Here is a 26,321-nt window from a genome sequence, read left to right as displayed (position 1 = left end):
ATATTCATGTCAACACCGACACAATCGAAAGTTATTTAAAATGTGTAAGACGTCGCGTACGGTGTTGGTGTTAGTTTTGGTAACGTTAGTTTGACGTTATTTGTCATGCATTGTATAAATAACGTCGTAATTTTTTCATTTCGTGCAGCTCAATCATATGTAGCATAATTTATATATAAGCGGTTTGCTTGACTTGCTACGTATAGAACCGAAATGCAAAAGCGGCACATATTTTTAAGTACAGTTAAATTAAAACAGAAAAATAATAGTCATTTAAATTAGTATCCCCTTGGAGAAAAGATATTTTCTCATTCTTTTGATTGAAACAGGATATTTAAAAAAAAGTTTAAACCACTGTCTTTTCTGCTGCTTTTTCTTTTAGTTTAAACATATTTATTTATAGCAGATTGGGGAAACAAGTTATTACAACCGTTTCCACTTTGAGGTTGCGGTAGCTTCCTTGTAGCCTTAGTCTGTGCTCTTTTTTTCGAAATTTAAACGGGTGACTTTTACGTGCAAAAGATGTTGCTCTCTCTTAACACGGGTCAGTCATTTATCGCCTCCTTCCGACGGACTATCATTGTTTCACATGACCATCATACTCGCAAAGGGTGTCAAGGGCTTATTCTTTTGTCCGCTTTTGATAATTTCCGAATAAAAATTTATTAGTTGAATAGTTTGTTTCATCGCATGTATTGAATGTTAAAAGAATCAACAGTTGAAAGCAAATGCAAAATTAACCACAATGAAATTAATTTAATCAAATTTGCCAATTTCATCAACAAAACCTACTTGGGGACATTTTAGGGCAGACATAAGAGCCCATTTTAGCGCAGGATTAATCCGTTCAGCTGTATTTTCGATAGCCCATTTTAGCGAAAACTTTCCTAGTTGAATAATATTAAAACCACGAGCATTAATTTATGCTGGCTTCATATTAAAGTTGTATGTATATATATATGTTCACTTTGGTTCATCATGGAAATAAAAGTAGTTCTATACGTTTGTGTTGATACTATCATCAAATTGCAAACAACAACGTATATAAAAATACAATGTATAGACGAATGTGCACCACAATCTAGACATGATGAAAAGAAAAATTATTTCCGACTGCAACTTTATGAACAGTATTGTACAGGGGGTTCCAGGCTAGAACGGACTTTTAAAATTTGATTTTAAAATTTTAGTGTAATATTTTAATGGAAATGATAGTTTTTAAATTGTGCTGTCTTGCTTCTATTTAAAAAAAATATTGATCATTAATCATTAATCATAAAATGGATTAAAGCATTACTCTAAAATGGGCATTGATAATTTCCATTTTTGCTCGAATGGGTTAAAAATCTTGGGCTAAAATGGGCTTTACTTTGGCGCTAAAACGTTAGATTTTTTTCTCTAAAATGTCCTACCAATGCGCTAAAATGTCGTCCGCCGAAACAGATGTAGATATTAATTTTAATTAGATTCGATAAGATTCTGTTAAGATATTGTATCATAAAAAAAAATTATAAAAAAAGTTATGGTTTTGCATGATTAAATATTTGCTACAGAAGTCTTTGAGGGCCATGCACTTTTTTCAATTTTATATAACAAATAAATTGTAATATAACAGATTATCAATTTGATATAACAAATTATGATAATCTGAAATAAAAATTTATAAATTTGATATATCAGATCCCTTTTGCACTGAAAGTGCATGGGTTTTTTCTTCTCGATTTCGCGCATGGGTCTTTGTTTTTAATAAAAAGTGTGCAAACAAAATAAATGTTGAAACAAATATATAAAAAGAAAAATGCAAGGATGAACTTAAGAATGTTTCATAAATCCTTGTATGTGCCCATCGAAATTGATAAAGAAGCATGCCAGGATTTTGAGGAAGGGGAAGCATTTTGTATCCTTGCATGTTCCTATGTCCCTAGAAACACACTATCCATTCTTTCTGATTTGAAAATGTGCAATATAAATTGATCCTTTTTCTATTATAATCGTTCGTTCTAAGACACCAGGTCCTATGTACTGAATAGAGAACGTTCAAACTAGTCCCCCAAACTGCCTCAAATATAGATAAAAGGGGAGGGAGAGGGTTTCAGAAACATTTAACCTGTCAAGAAAGTTTTGAATAAGCATTCAATGACATATTTGTCGCTGGACGTCAGATAAACAATGAATCAATACACAAATAAATGCGTCAATTTGGGTTACGCAATGTTTCAATCAATCTTATTATTATAATTAAATCATACTATTGGTAGAGAAATTCACAATTTGTTATATCAAATTGACAATTTGTTATTTCTAATTGATAATTTATATCAAATTCATAATCTGTTATTTCGAATTCATAATTTGTTATACCAAATTGATAATCTGTTATATATCAAATTGATAATTTGTTATATATCAAATTGATAATTTGTTATATCAAATTCATAATCTGTTATATCAAATTGGAAAAAGTTAATTAGCATGGCACGTAAAGGCTTCCGTAATTTGCGACGTTAGGCACTACACGTCACGTTTTACAGAACGTAACGTCAAAACAAGTAAAAAAGCATGGTGTGACATTTTGACTAGACAAAAGTAGTCGCTGACTGTGTCGTTAATACTTCCGACATGTGATCGAAAATGGGTTCAAAAAAATCCCTGAACAGTAGATTTTAATGTTATATAGTATTTTTTTGGGCTATTATAATTTCAAATCTTACCCCTCCAAAACTGTATAATATGACTTATCATACTTGTAACAAAAATGTAAAAAACGGCGTTTTGTGACATTTTGACTAGACAAAAACAAAAAGATCGCGTTTAGTTTTTTTTTCAATATTTTCTCTTAAAACTTCGACACAATTTTTTGTCATACACTTAAAAAAAATGTTTTCACGTTTGAATAAAATTTTATATCGTAGAAAAGACTGCACCTGTCTATTACTTTTCATAAGACACTTAACAAATACGCCAAAACGTCAGAAAACGGCGAGTGTGACATTTCAACGGATTTAATAAAATGAATAATTAAGGACATCATTTAAACAATACATACTAATTGAAGACATAGAAAGTTGTATATTTATTGTATAATTTTGACACAGGGAGGGTGGATATGTAAATTCTGGTTTGGATCTGCAGCATTCGTTCGAATTTTGATGAGCTCCAAAAAAATGCGAGATTTGGGTTTTGTGACAGAAACACAAATTTCAAAAAATCATTAATTCTGCCACGATCTTTTGAAATGTTGTAACAAAACTTTTTATTTTTATTCCTTAATATATACGGAATAAAAAGATATATCATTTTCGGAATAATCTATTTGAATTACCTTTTAAAATCACTCTTAACTTCACTCCTATCCATATTTTTTTTCTATTTTCGGCTTGACCACAAAAAAAAGTGAACTTTCTGTCCTGGTCAGAAGCGTCCAGTTAACGATGACGTCATAAATAAAACATCCACCATTAACACCAACGACTACTCTTGCTAGGTGTACAACTTTTTTTTCATAAGTTTAAAAAATGACAAGAATAACTTCAAAGCAACGCTGATCATATGTCGCGGTGTTACTTGTCTACACGCTCAAAATCAGTGTTATTAGGGATCATTCGAGTAACAAAATGAATAAAAGTATTGATTTAAATGCACATTCCATTTCTACTTTTAATTACGCACATTTTGATATATACATTTATATAGTTATCAATTCCGAAACTTCTAACAAATGCAATAAAGGCGAACTGGAAAGCAAAACCCGCATTATCACCAACACCGTACGCGACGTCTAAGGAAAATTAAAGTAATATCATTTTACATATAGTTTACGTTTTGTTCAAAGAACGAAACAATATCTTTCTAGGTGTATATATTGCTAACATAACATGCAATTAAATCTCTCTGTGTTAGTTTGATTGTTACCGTTCCGTTCATTGGTAGTCCCATCATTGAAGCATTATGTAAATAAATACGTCAATGGATGTACTAAGAAAACCCTTGTATATAAAAAGAGGCCCTATTATATAAGATATCTGTATGTGTCAGTAATTCCAGACAATGTTACTGAATTTAACAGAATAAAAAGTATATTGATACAAAGACGGAAAAACCCATAAAGATACAGTCTTGTGCAGTTTCCTTTAAAACAAATAAATGAATTTATGCTTTGAATGGGTTTGGCTCATTGTTGAAGGCCGAGACATATAGTTGTTAATTTCTGTGTCATTTAGTCTCGTTTGATGAGTTGTTGCATTGTAAATCATATCTCATCGGGTTTTATTTATATGAAAAGGATCAATATATTATATTGTTATGTTAACTTTTTAGAAAAATATAGTATGTTGACATTGTTTCTACCTACTTCAAATTGTTTTATGTTTCCATCGTCTGCTAGAACAAACCATTTATCTTGGTATCCTGTAAAGAATGATATCCTTCTCTTCAATGTCCCTTCCATTTTGCTTCATACAATTTTAAAAGCTGAAAACAGAAAAACTTATTTTTTAAAGAGGATTAATTTTACAACTTAGTTAAAACGTTATCTTTGGAATGATATCGTTTTACCTTGTGCAATAGAACTAAGTTCATAAAATGTTTTAAATGTATTAGAGAGAGAGAAAAAATTATAAGAAGTACCTGTAAACAACTCAAAAAGACAAACTCATTTCTTTTTCCTCGGTCATATGTAGACTCAAAGCACTAGAACATGTTTAAACAGCCCCACATTGTTAATGTGCCTATCCCAAGTCAGGACTTGTTTTTCATTTATTGGTTTAAGCATAAGTGAAACAGTTGTTTTCCATTCAGTTTGTTTCATATATTGTCATGCTGGTGATTTTCATGTCTTTTTATGCGGCATCGGTTTCGCTGATCGTGAAAGGCCGTGCGGGACTGTAGTTGAATGTATACCGGTGTTATATAGCCATTCTTCCCCCATGCCAGTTTTTCCCCCGGGGGAAAGACTGGCATGAGCCAATGTTTCCCCCGGGGAGATTTTGGATCATTGTCATTCGTCCCCTGCGGAAAGTTGATAATACGTATACATATAGTAACTTTTACCCCATGCCAATCTTTCCCCCCATGATATAGATTTCAATATATGTATATGCATGTCTAGAAATTAAACCGAACAGTGTTAAAATTATATTTAGTTGTATACAAATTTGTTGTTCATTCAAATTTACACAAGTCTGTCTGCAATTTTCAGTCTGTCAATGTGTCAACTAGACTGTCTTTCTGTTCAGAAGTTTTCGATGTGTCCCATAGTCTTTTTACATTTTAGCTGTCTATCTATATGTCCACAAGTCTGTCTACATATATCATGCATCAGTCTGTTTACATGTTTACCATTCTGTCTATATCCCCTAGTCCGACTAGACTACATTTTCACTGGCTTTGAAATACCCTTCAGTGTAAAAAGCGAATACTTTTTACTTTCATTTCTGTGCTTTGTGTCTATTGTTTTATGTAAGTGATTATGGTGCACCGTACTAACATTTTAGTGAAGTCAATTGCCGATGATATTTTACAGTTTTTTCTTGCGGTTGGAGGAGGATTGAGTTTAAGGCCGCCACATTCTGTATGTGTTATTCCAAAGCCAGGAACATGTAGTACAGTGATTGTTGTCGTTTCATGTCGGTCATGTTTTTTTCTTAAATTATTTTCTTATAAATAAGTCCGTTAGTTTTGTTTCAATTTTTTCACAATTTTATGATCGGGGCATTTTAAAGCCGACTATAATTTATGATGGTATCTCGTTGTGAAATGCCGTACGGTCCCAGCGGCCTTTAATTACTTACTACCGGCACGTCTAATTTGTATCATGAGTGCTGGAAAGTGTTCGACCCTATGCATCTGTAGGGTAGGTGGTATTTTTTTTTTTGTAAATCTTGTTCAGCTCAAAATAAACTGTGGTTTGTCCATGTACTTCTACGTATCCCGTGCTGGCTAGAGAGGGTGTTCATATCTTCTCTGGGTTGGATGAAGTTTCATCCGTATCGGACTTCTTCTTCTGAATTAAAGCTTTATATTAAGTCGACGAGTATTCCTCTCTATCCGTGCTTTTGGTGAGTTCTATTACTTAGTAATTATACTTTGCATGATTTATCATATGAAGTCATTTCACCATATTACTTTGGAGACATCATAGAGCTCTGTCCTGGGAAAAATCTACTACTTGACCAGAAGTGGTTAAAGTAATTGTATTCATTTAGTCAATGATACCAAGGGTTCACAAAAGAGAAATGATGTGATCATCACATCAGATTGTGTTTCGTGTGTATAAATATAAAATTGAGAACGGAAATGGGGAATGTGCCAAAGAGACAACAACCCGACCATAGAAAAAAAAACAACAACAGAAGGTCACCAACAGGTCTTCAATGTAGCGAGAAATTCCCGCACCCGGAGGCGTCCTTCAGCTGGCCCCTAAACAAATATATACTAGTTCAGTGATAATGAACGCCATACTAATTTCCAAATTGTACACAAGAAACTAAAATTAAAATAATACAAGACTAACAAAGGTCAGAGGCTCCTGACTTGGGACAGGCGCAAAAATGCGACGGGGTTAAACATGTTTGTGAGATCTCAACCCTCCCCCTATACCTCTAGCCAATGTAGAAAAGTAAACGCATAACATATATATCTCTATAAATACCTATCAAATGTATAGTCGTACGATGAAGCTTTGGTGACTATTCTTTTTTTTTTCATAAAAAATTCTTACCGCACGTGACGTCACCGACGTTATATTACAAGGCGGAAAATTTAGCTTCTCACGCTAACTGCGGGGGAAAAATTGGCCTGATCCTGGTTCCCCCCCCCCCATAACGCTGAGGGGGGAAAAGTAGGATCATGCCAATTTTTCCGGGGGGAAATATTGGATCGATCCAGTCTTTCCCCCCGGAAAATTTAGCATGGGGGAAGAATGGCTATAGGACACCGGCTCGGTCTCAGACTTTGGTGTGTGGTGGATATAGAGTTGTCTCATTTGCAATCATACCACACTCCTTGTTATCATATTCAGACTCTGTGTAGATTGAAATATTATTTTGCTTTGTTTTTAAATTATTTAATTAAGAACTCAAGTTCAAGTATTATGGGTTTGTAGTTAAAAATCCTCTAATCTATAAGGATGTTGTTGTTTTGAATGTTATTAATTTTTGTTTTAATACTGACTTTTTCATTTACGCTTTTCTTTCGCCTTTGAGGTATACCTTAGAATTGTGCTAACTTCCTAGCATGATAAAAATGATGTTTCTGTACAATAAATAATAATCATTTCCAAAACAAAATCGTACTAGACTTTCAAGTTTGTTTTAACTTGTTGATATCACATTTATAAGTATTCATCTATTAGGGACGCTTGCAAAAGTAATTTCCAGTGCAACTCAAATATAGGTAAATATGTCTGTGTTGAAACGACATATATATTTACACGGTGTGGTGGGATGCTTATTTTTTTTTAAACATTATATACAGGTAGACTGTGAATTTTAAAAACAAGTGTCAATATCTTTTTATAATATTTCCCCCAAAAAAAACGGTGCGGGAAATGAACATGATTACATTACCGGATGCGGGAATATTTTACCGTGTTACGGTACTTGTCTATCCCAAATTCATGTATTTAGTTTGATGTTATATTTGTAATTCTCATCGGATTTTGTCAAATGTGTTGACGTCTTTTCTATTATATTCATGTGTTATGGTAAAGAAAATTAATCACCGTCTTCATTTACTAGATTTGATTTGGTTCAACGCAATTTGTAAGACGTTTTACGTTTGCAGTTAGATTCAAAACAAACCGGGCGTAGCTATATAATATAGTTAATTGCTACCTCAGTTTGCTATTAATAAGTATTGCAATGTTCATTGTTATTAAATGTAATATCAGTATTGAGTTCAAATATAATCTTAAATCAATCCTAATTATATCTTATTTTTGAGAAATAGTTTTACCCATTCAAATGTGACGTCATTGTGTGCTGTTTTAGAATTTCAAATGTGACGTCATTTAATGTGCCTTTTCACCACTTCGTATGTGACGTCACTTTTTTCACTTTTTGCCTTGAGGCCTTGACTAAGTCGGGTGTGTATATTTTTTGTGTTGGTTTATGTTATGTATCCGGGTTTTTTTTCTTTAATTAGTTAATACTTCAGTTTTATCATGTATATCTTTTATATTCATTTGATAAAATTTACTGTTTGCAATAGCATTAATTGTTCTAAATAATAAGGATGTTCTTATCCCAAGCATAAAACCCTAGCCGTATTTGGCACAACCTTTTTGAACTTTTGATCATCAGTGCTGTACAACGTTGTACTTGTTTTGACTTTCGAACTTTTATATCTGGGCGTCACTGGTAAGTCTTGTGTGGAGGAGGCGCGCTTCTGGTGTATTGATTTTAAACCTGGTGCCTTTTTTTAGCTATTGTTCATGCGTTTCTTTGTCTATTATATGTTCTCCTATTTATTTGTATTGTAGTCCTGTAATGTTGTTGTCATTTTAATGTTGTATGTATCATTGCCATTAAAGCGGGAGGTTTGGCATTATAGGAACAAATAACAGCAAAAGAAATTCTGACAAATTCCTTGTCGTCTATGTTTACAGAGGCCTCAAAATGCCAGTTTGACATTTAAAATATATGGTGTAAACCTACCGGATACCGCTTTAATGACTGCGATACCCCCTGGTCTCTCAGACTATGTTAATATATATATATATATTTATATACGAGTCTAAATTGAAAACTACGTTCAAACCTATGATTGCGTTGGATAAAAACCGCAATTTTTATACGTGTGCATGTAAAACAAATTTCGTTGTAGAAAGGTCTAAAAACAGCACAAACAACATTTTCCAAAAGACCAAAAAAGTGAAAAAGTATATTTTAACAAAACGCATTTGACTAACAGGTCGAACAACTGATGTTCTTTAACCCTGCTGACTGCCATTGGCGATTGCCAATTAAAATTGATCACAAGATGTAACAAAATGGATCTTAATATAAATTTAATACTAAACAGAAACAAATTTTAACTTGTGGCCACGATGTTATGCCACAAACATACGGTGTCAATATATATATACAACTCGTCTAAACATCAACTCAACAATGTTAGATCTGTAAATTTGCTTTCGCATATATATATATATATATATATATATATATATATATATATATATATATATATATATATATATAGATCGTTCCAAAACACAATTGCAGGAACAATGTCATCTTCGATATACACAGAGGGCTTTATGTCACTGTTAAATCATAAATCGTCTAAAATTCATCTAGCAGGGCCATTGCCGATGCCTAGTATTTCTCGATCTCTCAATTCTCATAAGTAGTATTATGCATATAGCAAGTTCATATGTAGATTCAACTGTCATCAACAGGAATCCTGACAAAGGAGTAGGTCCGGTAAGGGCCGATTTTGGCCCCAAATTTCAGTTTCATCTAACGAGATATTTAGGACACTTTTTAAACACTTAAGTGTCTATTTTAATTGATTCGATTAGTTTATGCTAAAGATTTTAACTGATTCAGTCATTAAAAACTCTCCGATTGAAGCTTAAATATGAAAAATCTATCAAATATGCCAAAAAACGTCACTTTTCAGATGGTTTTCGTCAAAAATGAAAGTGGCCGCATCCGTGTTCATCCTCAACCTTTATATATGTTATGTATTATCATCAAATACAACTTACATTTCAATATTATGAATGAACACGAATGCGGCCACTTTCATTTAAGTCGGAAACCGTCTAAAATTTAACTAAAATGCTATAATTGTGAAGATTTCAGTAAATTAGCATGACTTTATGATGCTAGTACACGATATATGTGCATTGTATTGTCAAAAAACAGCACATATTTATGTAGCAGAAGCATTCTACTTTCCAAAAAATAGCTAAAAGATTACATTTTCACAATTTTGCAAAACTGCTTAATTGTGGGGCCAAAAAGGGGTCTTACTGAACCTACTCCTTTCTTGTCTTCTATGTTTACGGAGGGCTAAAAATGCCAGTTTGATGTTCAAAATATATAGACAGTATAACTACCGCAGACAGATATAATGACGGTGAGACCCTACTGGTCTTTCAAAAATTAAAATTAAACAGTCTTTTTTAACTATGTTTTTAGTTAGGTCGTATCAAAACGATTTTACGTAAAATGTCATCTTCGATATACACCGAGGTCTCGAAGTATTCTTTTTCAATCAAAAATCGTCGGATATTCAGCTAAAAGGGCCAAGGATGCTGACTAGCACTTCTTGATCTCTCGATCTTTAAAATATTATGTATATAGTTAGTAAATATGTAGATACAAATGAGATCAAAGGGAATTCTGGTAAAATTCTTGTCTTCTGTATTTACTGAGGGCTCGAAGTGCCATTTTGATATTCGATATATACATGGTGAACCTACCGGAGACTGCTTTAATGTCGGTGACACCCACCTGGTCTTTCAATGTCGATAAAATTGAATGGTCTTTTAGACTTTCTGTTTATATAGATCGTATCAAAAATAATCGAGGACAAATGAGCTCTCCGTAAACACGGAAGACAACAGGTTTACTCGAATTCCTTATTTCAATTAACTATCTGCATGGTTTTATCGAGATTGATAGATCAGGAGGGATTTGCCCCTTTTACCTAAATTTTCGACGATTTTTAGCTGAAAAGTGACAACAGCGACCTCCGTATATATATGTTGATGATGACATTATACGGGGGATTCTTTTGATACGATCTGTGTATATATGTTCTTGCTTCTATAAATATCATGTATAAAAGAGGGACGGAAGATACCAGAGGTATAAATGTACATCATTGTTTGCATTTCATTGAAAAAAATTCTTCATTTCATAAAGACAAATGTTCGATTTACATAAGGCTTTATATTTAGATTATTAATTTGCGACAGCTTGAAGAGGTCATACAATGATTAACTACATATCTTTTTGCTCCTCTTGTGTTTAAATATCATGTTTTAAATGTTATCGAATATATACTTAGACTATATTATTTTCAACTAAAAAAAATAATATCGAATTGACTGCAAGTAGCCGGTTGGATATCGGATATCGAATAACGAATAAGGAAATATGCAGCCGCTAACGTCACATACATTTTAAGTTTGATATATTTTTGATTGAGGAAACGTTGTGGCGTTGATTTCATATTTTATATAAAAATTTATGTATTCAAAACTAATCCTTTATGATACACTGGGAATTTTTGCTACCCCTAAATTACATTGGATCCATAAAAAAGAATTACCTCTGTACCATTTTTGGATTTGTAATGCATACAATATTTATTAAAATCTTATATTCTGCTTTTGGCCTTCTCTGAAATTGAATTTAAATCATCTTTTTATCAAAATTCACAGTCCTACTAAATTGTATACCAAGATTATTAGAGTCACGAACTGTCTATTAATATGTTTAATTTATAGAAACTTTATAAAAAAAAAAAAAAAAAAAAAAAATCTTAATCGTATCCTTAAAATACCATGAATTTGATCATTGAAGTATTATATTGACCACGTTTACCATCAGCCTCCATATATAACAGTACTTACAAAATTAGCTCATAATGCTTTGTTCACTTAATTCAGTTCAGACACAAAGATCATGTCAACTGCGTATAGATAGAATATACACAATCCAAATAAATATTTACCTTGTCTTCTGGTAAATCTACCTCAAGATTCTACTGTTTTATTTTAATTGCATGTCATTCGGAAAGTTTCTATTCAATGTCAAAAAATTGTTGTATTGACTGATATATATCTCAGTGGTAGCTTTATTACTAAAACATTCGGCGTAAACAGGTAAAGTCCGAAGGAAAGATAAGTTTTCTAAAAATCAAATGTTCCATATTCGTGTCAATTAAGTGGGTTTTTCCAATTCAAGAACTTATGTTATTAAATCCATACCAATTAAAGTCCCAAGTAACGCGTATAAGGTTTTGCCTATTCATCAGTTTTTTTCAAATTTTAAAGGTCCTTGACATCGAATTACAGAAAATGGCTTATATATTTCAAATCAAGACTGAACATTTTCTATGGTAAGTTTAAACATTTTTGTACTGTTGTAAAATTGAACATAACGATTATTAATTAGGTATCAGGACGTCCCTTTATTCTTTTGTAAGTATGAAACGGAAGCTACGGAGAAATTAAAGAAGCTGATAATTTGAAGCTAAGGATACACAGGTAAATTGGTACCTAGGGTAAATAGAATACGTGTATAACGTGATAAATAGTTGTATCTAAATTAACAGAGCTTTACTTTTGCGCCAACTGTATGTCGGTAGATGCAGGTAAATAGTATAAAAAATAGTTTTATTCAAATGAGACTTTTAAACCAGAATACAACATCTTTCAACAAGGTGTGCCAAATACGGCTAATGTAATCTATGACTTGGATAAGAAAAACCTTACTGTTTCGAATAACTCATACTTTTACAAACAGTAAATATTTAAATTGGCAATCATACCACATCTTCTTTTTTATTTGAACGTACTTAGTTGCACAAGTGAAATACTCTTAACATTCAGTATGGTTTTGATTTACTGATAAAGTAATCAATGTCTTTACCAATAAAACAATATTCAAAGATCTAATTACAGTCTTGAATTGGTAACCATTTAGAATAAGTTTATTAAATGGTTGATTAGCCTATCCGCATCGTTTCTAATGTTTCGCGCTTGGTTAAAATTTTACGATGTGCTAATCCGTTTGACAAAAAAAAATCTACAGGTTCTACCAAACTTGCAAACTAAGACTTTGTATCTAGTATATATATGTATGGAAAACATATAAGAATGTAGTAAAAGGTTTTGAGTAAGTTACTGTAACTAAATCCCTGACTCAATAATTTACCCAGTAATTCATAGATTACGCTCATTGAAATTCGAAACGTCACTACAGACACGGGCATATAAACACCGTTTGACGTTGCCATAGGAACATCACCATCCAAAGAAGGAAAAATAACAATAGGTAAAGTAAAACCATTCCTTTGCCGTATATTATTGTGTAGCGTTTCTGGTGTAAATTTGACATATCTAAATCTAGGGAAAAAAGGACAGTATTTGATGTTAATATTTTAATCTATTTAACTAAGAACTTTAGGAATAGAATATTTAGAAACATCCTTAAAATTTAAGTAAAAAATAGCATCAAGATAACAGTAAGTGTTGTTGAATGTGTCAACTAAACATAATCTAGACGGGTCTTTAGTTTGATCGTAAACTGTGATTCTTAACAGTACAGGAACAATTCTGCTTTAACATGGACACAATTGGTGCTTAAAGGAATATCTACAAACTATATATAAACTTTATTACCGAGATGTACATAAATATTGACAATGAAAAATGTACGGCTTTTGTCATCTCATCATCATCCAGCAAGTATATCTAGCATATTTATCTTTCTCATTTAAAAAAAAAAGGCTTTATATATAAAGTTGTAGCACATACATTAGCAACGGATCTATCTAACCACCATTTAATTTAATAAGAAAACTTTTAAAAAATGTGTGGAAGTGTTGTATAAAGAGTACTTGCATTTTGTCTAAATTCTAGAAATTAGCGTATTAAATATGTACATACTTTTGTTAAGGTTTATGTACCCTTCTGTAGCCATTTTTGTACGAACTTTTCAAACTTCAATTGTATCAAAACTACATATATAATGAATAATAGAGATAGGCCATTTTGCACATATTCCAAGGGGAAACTTGATGCAAAGCATTATTTCTTACTGTTCCATTGCATTTGATAGAAAAAGAGGACTTTGTGGCAAACAAATTAAGATTTTTATAGAAAATCCACAGCCTTTATCCTTGTACTCTCATATTTGGCAATTTGATAACTGATAGATATAGGATTATTGCATGCAGTGCTAGCAATTTCTTAAAACAAGTTTATAAATGTAGTTATTGGTTAAGACAAGTATAAATATGGCCAAAATCAAGTACACCTTTTAGGGTGCGCTCGACTTTAGTGACTCAACACGGGGTGTTTTGGAATTTACAGGTTACTTAGAACTTTTTGTAAAAAATAAACACTAGCACATCATAGAAAATCAAGTGAGTAATTTATGTTTCAAATTTTATAACAAAAATCTCTGTATTAAAGGCTGTGGGTTTTCTATAAAAATCTTGATTTATTTGCCACAAAGTCCTCTTTTTCTATCAAATGCAATGAAACAGTAAAAAATAATGCTTTGCATCAAGTTTCCCCTTGGAACATGTACTAAATGGCCTATCTCTATTATTTATTATATCTTTAGTTTTGATACAATTGAGGTTTGAAAAATTCGTACAAAAATGGCTACAGAAGGGTACATAAACCTTAAATCATTTGAAATGATATGCGAATATCAACAATATACAGACAGATAGTTTATAACCTCTCTGTCTTGAACGATGTTGAGATCCCCTGTAATTACATGGCCAAAGAGTTCTTATGTACACTTCGATGTTTAGCAGTCTCATATTGAAGGAGCAATATTTCTTCGGAAGATTTTAACAATTTTTCTTTTCATCTTTTATAAATTAAATATGATAAACATTAACTTGAATTAATCGTTATTGTTTTAGAATGTGAGGCCACACCAATTTAATTCCTTGTTCGACGGACCTGCCCGCACCTATTTTTTTCAAAACAGAACAAAAATATTTTTTTTCATATTCCCGCTTCCCGCATCTGGAAATGATATCATGTCCATTTTCCGCACCTTTTTTGTGTAAATATTATAAAAAGATATTAACACTTGTTTAAAATCACAGTCTTACCTGTATTTAATGATTTTAAACCTATAAGCACCCCACCACACTGTGTTAATATCTGTGTAAAAATTTGATTAATCATTAAACCCATATATCCCAATGGGAGTGCTCCGATATAAATAAATAACAGGAGAAAATGCCTGTTCATTGGTTTACTTACATTCCCCATAAGAAAATGTTCGTTGTCAGAATAAAGTACGCAGAACTTCTGAAGGAGAAGAGTTGCCTTCAACTGCAATTATATTGTATGCCGGTGGAACTAAACTATCAATATTCGCTGCATGTTTATGCACCTGTCCGGATTGCTTCGGGGCCTGTTGTTCAGTAGTCGTTTATTGATGTGGTTCATATGTATTTCTCCGTTTGTATATATGTTCAAGACCATACGAGTATTTGGACCGTACGCGTACGTTCCGGACCGTATGCGTATACTCGTACGGTCCGACCATACGCGTGCGGTCGAACCGTACGAGTATACTCATACGGTCTAGTACGAGCTGAACCATACAGGTATTTGGACCGTATGGGTTTATTTTAGACAAACATTTATCCAAAATCTTTTATTGAGTTTTACAAATTAACATTATTACAATTAGATAAATAAAGTGAACAAGTGAACATTAAATTGAATTAAATAGTTCTGAATTTAATTGTCAATCGAAATCCTGTTTTGGCACTCTCGCCCCGGGTGACACTTGCTGTCACAAGGAGCGTCTGATTTCTTACATTTGCATGTCTTGTGTCATGCATGTTCCTCTACATTTGCATCTCTTACTTGCAAGAGAAAAACTTGCTTGTTTTGCGGCAGCATGCAAAGAAATTCCGTCTGTACTCCAATGTTCAGTTTCAATTTTCGGTGTCAAAAGTTCAATATCACTTTAAATATTTGAAATATTATGTTTTTATTCCAATTACTAGTGAAGATTTTATATAATTCGAGATTTCAGTTATGTTGACCTGTAATATACATTCGTATCTAATAAACTTGATCTACGTCTTAAAATCAGTCCGACCGTACGCGTACGGTTCAAATACTCATACGGTCTAAAACATATATAAAATGATTAAAACGTTTAATCCCGCTGCAAATGTTTACACCTGTCCTAAGTCAGGAATCTGATGTACAGTAGTTGTCGTTTGTTTATGTAATATATACGTGTTTCTCGTTTCTCGTTTTGTTTATATAGATTAGACCGTTGGTTTTCCCGTTTGAATGGTTTTACACTAGTAATTTTGGGGCCCTTTATAGCTTGTTGTTCGGTGTGAGCCAAGGCTCCGTGTTGAAGGCCGTACTTTAACCTATAATGGTTTACTTTTTAAATTGTTATTTGTATGGAGAGTTGTCTCATTGGCACTCACACCACATCTTCCTATATCTATATAAAGTAATTATGGGGTCCCTTATGCTCTTATAGATTGCTGTTTGGTCTGGGTCAAAGCCCTGTGTAAAAGGTAGAATTATGACCTGGATTTGTTATTATTAGGTTGGGAACAACCCTCCCTCAGGCAAGGGGTCATTTTACTATTGTAGAAAAGAACATAGAAAATCCTTGGAAAAGCTTAGAATATTTTACTTAACAAGAAGAGAAATACATCATATTTGAAACAACTTTTCTAAAAGAGGGGTCCAATTATTTTTGAATAATATAAAAGTAAATGTGTTAACATGGTTAAAGTCCAGGAATATTACAAAGTTTTTGGACATTTTTTGATACCAGATAGATATATAGTTCTTTGGGAAAATATGAGCCCTTTTTGATATAAAAAGTGGTTTCAAAAAAAAATATATATTATAACTTATATAATATTGACCCCTCATAAAATATTGACCCTCATAAAAGGGATATGTATAACATTGAGGGGTTGTTCCCAACCTGATTATCACTTGAATGGAGAATTCAATTTGCCTCATTGGCACACATACATATACCACATCTAACCATTCAATTACTTCTTGATGGGCAGGGAAATAACATTTCATAAATTAAAGAAATGTCAGAGTACAACATTTTACAAGTGATAAATCAAGTTTTAATATTTTCAAAACCTACTCTTTTATGCTTACAAAAAAACAATATAATCACTCGCCTTTACTTTTCAAGCTTCGCCTAAAAAATTGAAAAAATAAATTCAAATCGCTCGCTCGCCCCAATTTTTGGAGTCCAAAAATCCGTAGAACAAGAAATTGGTGTGGCCTTATTATATAATTATGTTTTACGCACAAACATCATATCATGTTTATATTTTACTGTCATTAAATCGGTCAACATCACAACGATCTTGAAACTGGATATACCATAGGACTGCGTTGTTGTTGTTTATTAAGTCTCGGGTTATCTTAAATTGATGAGACATTTAACCCCGATAATGTATGTTCTTTGTGATTATCTATGGAGACGTGTCAGGCTTTGAATGTTAGTCTCCAACATAAAAATAGTATTTGTAAAATTATAGTACTGTCCGTTCAAAACTATTCAATAAAAAAAACCAATATTTTGCAAATTTTTATAGAGTATAGAATTACTGAATAAATAATTCTGCTCTATCGTTGCGTGTTCACTCGAATTTCTCGTCTCATCTAAATAATAAGGAGGCGACCGATATGAATATGATGTCTACAGTTTTATAAATAAAAATTGTATCTACTTAGCAGCCGAACTTTTGTTATACATATGAACGGGCGTTGCAATGCTAATTATGTAAAAAATTGAAAGTGTAATCATGTGTGATATAATATAAAGGGTGACATTATACTGTCAAGGGGGTGGGGAGGTGCAGGAGATTTTTGCAAATAAATATACTGGCAAGGTAACTACATATTCTGCAACACAAAATGTAGGAAACAAGTGTGGACACATGTGAAAATAAATTCAAAATATTCTTAGAAAAAGCAATTCAAAATCTAAAAAAATTTTCAAATGCAAATATCAAAAGTGGAAGCTTTTTATATACATTTGATATAATACCTTTAATATGAGTGCAATTATGTCCTTATTTTTACTTCATGACTTCGTTTATACGGTCCATGTTTATAATGTCTCAACGTTGTCGGACAACGTAAAAGTTATATAAAATTAAACAAATGAAATCGGTAGTAAACTGGAAATATATATAAATGGTCTTCAAATGTCAGTTTAATAACGTTGATATCAACACGTATTGGGGGCTGTAAGTGATGCAACACCATCAAGACTCTTTTAAATCTTACTTGCTATTAAAGGTAAATTAAATCAAAATCTGAAATCGTTTTTTTTTCATCTCATTAAAATTTTTGGTGATACCGAATAATTGGTTCAAAAGACACTGCCTTTTATTGATATTAAGTTTACGTTTCAAGAAAGTCTCAGTCGACGGCTACCAAACTCCGCCTCGTCTGTTTCTAAGTAGATATAAGAAGATTTGGTATAAGTGTCAATGAGACAACTCTCAATCCAAGTCACAATTTGCAAAAGTAGACCATTATAGGTCAAAGTACGGTCCCCAACACGGAGCCTTAACTCACACCGAACAGCAAGCTATAAATGGCCCAAAAATGGCTAGTGTAAAACCATTCAAACTGGAAACCCAACGGTCTTATCTATGTTAAACACGAGAAACGAGAAACCCTCATGAACCACATAAAAAACGACCGTGCAAGGGCTGTATAGCCAGTCAAAATCGTTAAAAACTTCGATCGTCACAAACGAAAACCACTGAACATCAAACTCCTGACTTAGGACAGACTGCAAACAAATGCAGCAGGTTTAAACGTTCAAATAGACACCAACCGTCAAATTATCTGAAACAATAGTGTAACATTACAACATAGAAAAACACACCATAAAATATCATTTGAAATGGCTTAGCCCAACCAAAAGACACCGCCAACACAAGTGAACATACACTGAAGGAACACATTTGATCTATGACACATTGTTAACACAAAAATCAGTAAAATGAGGGTTGAATTAATAAAGGCAACCGTAGTATACCGCTGTGAAACTATTTCAGAAAAACAATCTTGAAAAAAAAACGATAAAGGAAATATATCAATGTACACGGGCAAATGAAAACAGTTTTGTTGTAAGTATTCAGTTCAAATGGAGATCGGAAACACGTGCACCCTTTACAAAACAAATAATTTTGCTTTTCATAGTACGAAGAAATGAACATTTGTAGTCATGCCAAAAATTATCAAAGCTGGTTTTTATTAAAAATATAGAGACGAGAAATAACCCTGAATAAATAAACATTATATAACAAATAAGCATTACAAATAGTTTCAACAGGTCAATAAAAAAGCACGACTTGAGAGCACTCGCAGCCACTGACAGCCAGCCAAAAGCCAAAAATTACCAATAATAAAACAAATCATGCACTTGAGACTACAATTAACTAAAACACATCCAAGAGATTTGGTATTTTAACGTCATGGACAGTAAAAAAAAACCATAATTTGTGCAATGCCAAAAATTAAAGTATCTACATGCAGAAGGATGGTTAGGGGTTAACCTCTTTATAGAAAAATGAACGTGGAAGTTTATTTATATATCTTGTTTGAAAAGATTTAGTTATGTTTTAATTTGCTGATAGCAAAACCAATATTTGTGCCTATAGTTACTGTATTCAAAGATCTAATTACAACATTGGGAAGATAAACTTTTTTAATAAGTTTGTTTAAAGGTTCAATCCCTGATATTGATCTTTTAGTACAATATTACCGTAAAATCTAGGATGTACAAAAACTGTTTTGAATAAGTTTTCTACAGGTTCAGCCAAATTTACTAATCAAATATTTGTATCTTTGACAGAATTTAGTAAAAGTTTTAATTAATCCCTGACTTAAGGGCATACAATACAGTCACAGGGGAGCTAACGTAAATTGTTATTTTCGCGACGTCAAACGGTGACTTATCGGGAAACGATGAAGTTTTCGGCTGATTTTTATCATTCAAATTGATTTAACTTGAAAACGAGTTCATGGACCACTCTTTTTTAAAATGACATTTGGTTTGATTACGTAAGAAGATTATGTGTATCAATGTTCATGAAAACGTAAATAGTGCATTTTGTTTTTAATTTGATTAATATACAGCACAGTACAAATTTATACAATATTTATATAAAACATAAATCACAAATGATTTAACAAAAAACAACTCGTGTTTATCTTTTAAAACAAAAAAGAGATGATTTTCTATCGAAAGGAAAAATACGTCCACAAATCCCTATTTTGAAGAAATATCTGAAATTTGAACCTCAATTTACTTATAAAGTAGCACATGAAGGTATATTTTTTATTACATATTTGATTAAATCTGGTAAAAAATAGCCTACATGCAAATTTCATCAAAATGTCAATATGGGATCAAAACTGTATCGTATGCCCTTAATAGTTTACCAGTGATGCATTGATTACGTTCGTTAAAATCTATGACATCAATACACACACCGGCATAACAAACGAGTTGGGATATATTAACACTGTATGATTGAGCCAAAGGAACATCGCCGTCTTAAAAAGGAAAATTAACAATCGGGAATGAAAAGTCGTATATTTTGTCGTAAATTTTCGTATGGAGTTTCCCTTTTGAAATTTAAATGTCTAAACTAGAAAATGACAACTACTGCTGTTTATGTTAGATCTATAGTTACAGTTAGTTCTTTTGGGTAAATTTCGGAAGCGCATTTAGAGAACTCTGGATTATTTAACGAAATAAAACATCATCAAGATATCGGTAGGTATTGTTTAATGTATCAACCAAATGTAACAATGACGTGCCTTTATTGACTTTCGTCATAAACTAAGATTCATAGCAATATAGGAATAAATCTGATATGAAAGGGGCGCATTGAGTACCCATAGGAATGCCTACCACCTGTTGATACACTTAATCGCCGAAACGTACATGCATGTTGTCCAGGAGAAAATTTAAAACCTCAATCATAATTTATTATCTTCACATTTCCAGTAAGTGTATCTAGCATACTTTTCTTTTTCGTTACAGATAAAGGCTTTAAACGAGTTACAGCAAATAAATTTGCAATGAGATTTTTCAGAAGACCATTAAATCAAATATGAAAACTTTTTCTTGATTAGATTGTTTGGAAGTGTATACATATATAGTGTAGAGAGTGGAAAAATCATTGCTGTCAACAGAATTAAAAGGACCACCAAAAGCATATATTTAATCTAAAACCTCTAAAGAATTTTGTTTCGTTGTTTTCCTATTACTTTTGATGTGTTTCCCTCAGTTTTAGTTTGTAACCTGGATTTGTTTTTTTCTCAATCGATTTATGACTTTCGAACAGCGGTATACTACTGTATATATATTTATACAAGTTGTGTATTAGTTGCGTGAACTGATAGGGGATTTAATTTGAAGGTGGTCCGAGGACACAGTTATCGTCCTCATATTTTCGAAATAGTCCCTGAGCTAATGTGGACACTGTATAACTCTCAATTTTTTTATACACTTTCTAAATTAATTTGTTATATTATATCCGTGAAATATTAAGTAAGGGAATGAAATTACATGTTAAACAAATGTTGGTACTGAATTTTTATGTTAAAGGGGAACTAGCTACACATGGAAAAAAGTATTGCAACACCTTGATTTTTCAAATATTGAAAAATCAGCCTCTTTTTTTGGATGATATATAATAAGATATTTGTATAATATTATTGAAACATAGTTTATGATAACATTGGCATTGAAACGAACAAAAAATGTTTAAAAAAAATTATTTATATAACCACAATTTTAATAACAAAATGAAACATTTTTTGTACAAAAAAATGCATTTTACAACTTTGACTGTAGTCGAACTTTACAATGTCAGACATTTCAAAATTAATCTTCAGATGACTGTTCACATCATGGTTGATCGTTACACGCCAAAGAATTAGTACTTTGTGCGCAGCCTCCATTCAAACGGATAACCGCATCTTAACGTCTTCTGATTCCTGCCAAAAATCGACTAATTTGTTGCTAAGGTAGCAGCAACCATTTCTGATGAAGGGCATTGTTTATTTCATGATGTGTTTGAACTGGGGTGTCCTTTCGCGCACTTCCCGCCCAATAGTGTCCCATATATGCTCGATATGGTTCAAATCTGGGCTACGATCCGTCCACGGAAGATGACCCGAATTCCATTGGAACAATGAATCTTCCTCCATGATGCTAATTTTCAATTTTAGCGAGCTCTGCACTACATTGGATACGGAAAACTGTGTGTCTGTTCGTGAACAAAGGTCTCCGAAATGGTCTTGTCGCACGATAACCAGTAGCGATGAGTCAATCTCGAACAGTTCTTGTTAAAAGGTCCCTGTATGCCAAACACTCTCTTTTTTGGATTGTATTGTATACAAGGGGTTTCCTTCTGACCAACCTTTCTTATGCTTGATTTTCCCTAGCAAATGGTATAGAGGGTCTTCTTTATTTCGGAAGGTCTTTAACATCGTTTAGTGCCATTTTTAATTCTCAAAACGACTTCTAGTGGAATGGTGATGACCAACAATACGTGCAGTTATTACAGCGACCTCCTGCTTCACTCATGCTGATAATCTGTCATCTTGCTGCAGTTAAGAGTTGTCGATGACCCATTACAAGGTGTCAATCACATAACTTTAAAATTTTGGTTATTTAAAGTGTTGAAAACAATGAGGATGAAAACACCTGTTTTGCTGTTTACGGGTACAGTAGCTGCATGTGCAGATAAAAACTTACCGAGTCGATATTTATTGATTAAACTCAGGTGATACTTAAATAATGTTTAAGTAGTTCTATTTTACCAAATTATATCACAAAAAAATAAAAAGTGTTTTTTTAATTTCAATTTCAATTTGGTGTTGCAATACTTTTTTCCATGTGTATATAAAAAAAAATCAAAAATAAAATATTTTTTGTTCAATCATTAATGAAAGTGAAATGAAAATTCGCTTTTAGCAGCCAGTATGGGTTAATTTTGATAAAATAAGCGAAGAAACATTGATATTGTATTATTCACTTGCAAGTGAATAATTCGACCTCATTAAAGCCGTATTCATTGTGAACTTCAATTTAACTCCTTAGCTAGTGATGAATAACACGTGAACTGTGTGTGCATAGTTATTTAAAGATAAAGAATGTCAACATTGAAAGTGAAACAAAGGTAAATCCTTTAATTGACTGATTCGATCCACAAAAACTCATTCTTATTCAGGTAAAAACGATGGTTAACATATATTTTTAATCTATAATATATAATTAAAAAGACATAGAAAAATTCAATTACACGAGTTCGCTTTTTCTATTTATAATTTTATATAGATATAGGAAGATGTGGTGTGAGTGCCAATGAGACAACTCTCCATCCAAATAACAATTTATAAAAGTAAACCATTATAGGTCAATGTATGGTCTTTAAAACGGAGCCTTGGCTCACACCGAATAAAAAGCTATAAAGGGCCCAAAAATTACTAGTGTAAAACCATTCAAACGGGAAAACCAACGGTCTAATATCTTCATTTATGCTTATACCACTTATATGGTCTTCGGAAGTATTCGGAGGCCAAGTCGATAATTAATTAGATGGCGTCTAAACTAAAAATACACACGAAACGAAGCTACTTATTCTCGACACTATGCCATGTAGATTGCTTATTTTATAATTTTTATGATTCGGATAAATGTTTTTCATTGTTATTAATCAAATAGTAGAATTCGAGTCAAATCGGTGACTTTGAATTTGACAGCAAGTGCCCCTTTAAGTGGTGATTTGATATAGTTAAAAAAAAAATTATCAAAAACTGGTATGTCTAAAGCTATCAATCTGAATTTTAGACCCCCTTAAAAATAGATTCTAAAATTGATGTAAAAAGATACTAAAAATCTAATATCCATTCGGGGAAACAGTTAAAGGACAAAAACATTTCATTTTTCAAAAACGTAAGTGGATTTTTTACACACACACATATTAAGAATTTACAAAAATGCAAACATTTAGATATAACAGTGTCGTGTGGGTGTGTACATTCTTGTCCTTTGATCGTTGGTGTATAGCTGTTACATTTGCAATAATTATATCACATTTCCTTAAACTATATATGATGTCTTAAGTGTGCGACGATATCAGATAACCATTACATAGATTCATAAAAAGGTATAATTATGTCTATCTATCAATAATGAAAATGATAGGTAACTGACAAGAAAATATTTAACCTTTTTGCGGATATGTCATTAACTTTTTTCCGGGTAGGTGAACAGATATAATCAAGTTTACAAAACAAGTGAAATTGTCATACCTCCATATGTATTTATTCGAGTTAAGAATGCGTACAAATATCTCTTAATTACAATACAAAACATACACAGTGCCTTATTTGTGTTGTCTTCATGCATTTATAAACCCGTCTTCTTGTGGGCGATTACCTTATAATAGATACAAGAACACACCCGCGAAATCGCGGGCATTTAGAGCGTGGTTGAAAGTATGTAAACTGTTGTAGGATGCTTTTTTGTAAAAGATTGTATGTCTGGAGAATTTCAGAAAAAGTATCAAAAGTCATAGATACTTGGAGACAGGGCAATTATTTTAAGCCCTCTCCCTTTATCCAAAGTCCGTTATTTTTTTTGGTTTTCTGTTAAATTTCATGATTTTTGCGTTTCTGTATACTATGAGTATGAACATACGTATATTATAAATAAAGTGTATTTGCTATTAATTATCAATTCAAAGTTTTTTCTCCAAGGCGATCATTTCTATATTATAAAGAGAGTTTCTATATGTTATAGGAGTGTACTCATAGTATACATGCAGAATAACGCGAAAATAATTGTCCTAATTTATTGTGGAAGGAAGAGAAGCTACACACAAAATGAGGTCTTTTCGTTTAATAGTATAGATACTACCGACGCGGACAGTTTAAAGAAGTTACTTAACTCGAATAATACAATCCCTCTCCGCGTCCGATCTAAATGTAGACATCGTAGGAGAGCGGAATAATTCGGGTAAAGTACGTATTACTTCCAGTTTGAAATGTTAAACAGGGACATGGTTAATCAGTTTAGCGGGTCTTAACTTAGTCTGGGGTCTTTTTGGACGGGATTAATTTTGTAGATTAAATGAAATTGAAACTAGGTTTTTTGTTTCTGTTCAAGTTTTTACAAACTTCTTTAATGTATTTTAAACATTTTGGGTTACTACCTGTTCTGCCCTCAGATCTAAATTTTTGTAATTAGTACCTGTTGTGCCCTCAGATCTAAATTCGCTACTTACAAGAATTAAGATCTGAGGGCAGAAAAGGTATTAACCCAAAAGTGCGTGTAATCTACTGAATATCTAAATAAGTTCATATTTGATTTCCATACACAGACCGTTTTATTGCAATCAATGTTTTTCTGCTACACGCAAAAAATTATATAACATTATATTATTTTCAATAGCATTCTCCATTTAATAATCAAGAAAAATTGAAAGAATTATTCCAAATATTTTGCCGTGAGTGAGTACTGGTATGTTTATAGGATTGTGTCTGATTAATTGTTGGAAATCTTAAATGCATATGTATTATATTCTTTTTAGAATAGATATGGAAGGTATATTAAAGAAAAAAGTTTCGATACTGAGAGGTTTTGAGGACAAATGGTTTAAATTAACGGAGGATGGATTTTTAGAATACTATGAGGTAAGCAATAAAGAATAAACATATAAAAATGAAAACAACGCGTTATATAAATTGCATGTGTCCAAAGAGCTTTCTGAATGTACCTTCATCAGGAACAATCAAAGCCAAATATTTGAAAGCCAAGGATTAATTAGAACCGAAACAATTGTTTTAAGAGCTGTATGACAAAACCTAAATAGCCAATATAAATAGAAGATGTAGAATGATTGCTAATGAGCCAACTCTCCACAAGAGACCAAATGACACAGAAATTAACAACTAAAGGTCACCGTACACCTTCATCTAAGATCAACTTTACATGAAGAAGTTGAAACCTTTGTTTCTTCATAGTTTCAAAATTTATAAATGAACACTTTTAGGAAGGATTGTTATAAATCATGTCAGAACCGAAGAACTGACTTTTGAGCTGATAATACCTTCGTGGACTGCTAGTCCACCAGTAGCGGTATCGACCCAGTGATGTAAAAAATGAAACAACACGTTATATAAATATGTGTCCGACGCGCTTTTCTGGAATTACCTTCATAAGGAACGCTCAACGCCAAATATCTGAAAAGCCAAGGATTTTATAAGAACCGAAACAGTTGCATGCATGCATGAAAACGAAGATGAGATAGATTAAACCCATAAAGCATCAACATAACAACACAAATTAATCAAAAGACATCAAAGTGTTCTTTAATTGGACTTAGTTGAAACTCTTTTCGTGGATCAAAAATAAGACACGTGAAAACTTTTATGAGAATTACATGTATATCTCTGTCTAAAAAATGCAATATTTTATGTGCTGTATATATTTTAACTATTCGTGTTACTTTCTCTCTGTTTCTTGTTATACCTTTATTGCTGCCAGTTAAAA

General features: G+C 32.3%; 2 protein-coding genes across 4 annotated transcripts in view; one reads left to right on the top strand and one right to left on the bottom strand.

Annotated features, from left to right (window-relative positions):
- Window positions 1-11,833, bottom strand: part of LOC143064245 (heat shock 70 kDa protein 12A-like) — a 40,737-nt gene extending 28,904 nt beyond the window's left edge. The window contains exons 1-2 of one of the 2 annotated variants that reach the window (XM_076236932.1): window positions 11,692-11,833; window positions 4,352-4,470 (exon numbers count right to left, since the gene is read on the bottom strand). In XM_076236932.1, coding sequence (XP_076093047.1) covers window positions 4,352-4,447 — 96 coding nt within the window. In that variant the 5' untranslated portion in view covers window positions 4,448-4,470; window positions 11,692-11,833. Of the gene's footprint in view, window positions 1-4,351; window positions 4,471-11,590 lie in introns of both variants that reach the window. The other variant, XM_076236933.1, reaches the window with a different exon arrangement.
- Window positions 11,834-11,966: 133 nt separating this feature from the next.
- The window catches only part of LOC143064243 (heat shock 70 kDa protein 12A-like), a 39,282-nt gene continuing 24,927 nt past the window's right edge, over window positions 11,967-26,321 (top strand). The window contains exons 1-2 of one of the 2 annotated variants that reach the window (XM_076236931.1): window positions 11,967-12,078; window positions 25,360-25,462. In XM_076236931.1, coding sequence (XP_076093046.1) covers window positions 25,367-25,462 — 96 coding nt within the window. In that variant the 5' untranslated portion in view covers window positions 11,967-12,078; window positions 25,360-25,366. The remainder of the gene's footprint in view (window positions 12,079-25,359; window positions 25,463-26,321) is intronic. The other variant, XM_076236930.1, reaches the window with a different exon arrangement.

This window comes from Mytilus galloprovincialis, chromosome 2 (assembly GCF_965363235.1).
Source record: "Mytilus galloprovincialis chromosome 2, xbMytGall1.hap1.1, whole genome shotgun sequence".
Classification (NCBI taxonomy): domain Eukaryota; kingdom Metazoa; phylum Mollusca; class Bivalvia; order Mytilida; family Mytilidae; genus Mytilus; species Mytilus galloprovincialis.
The sequence above is the reverse complement of the archived record's forward strand: the minus strand, read 5'-3'. Positions and strand labels throughout refer to the sequence as shown.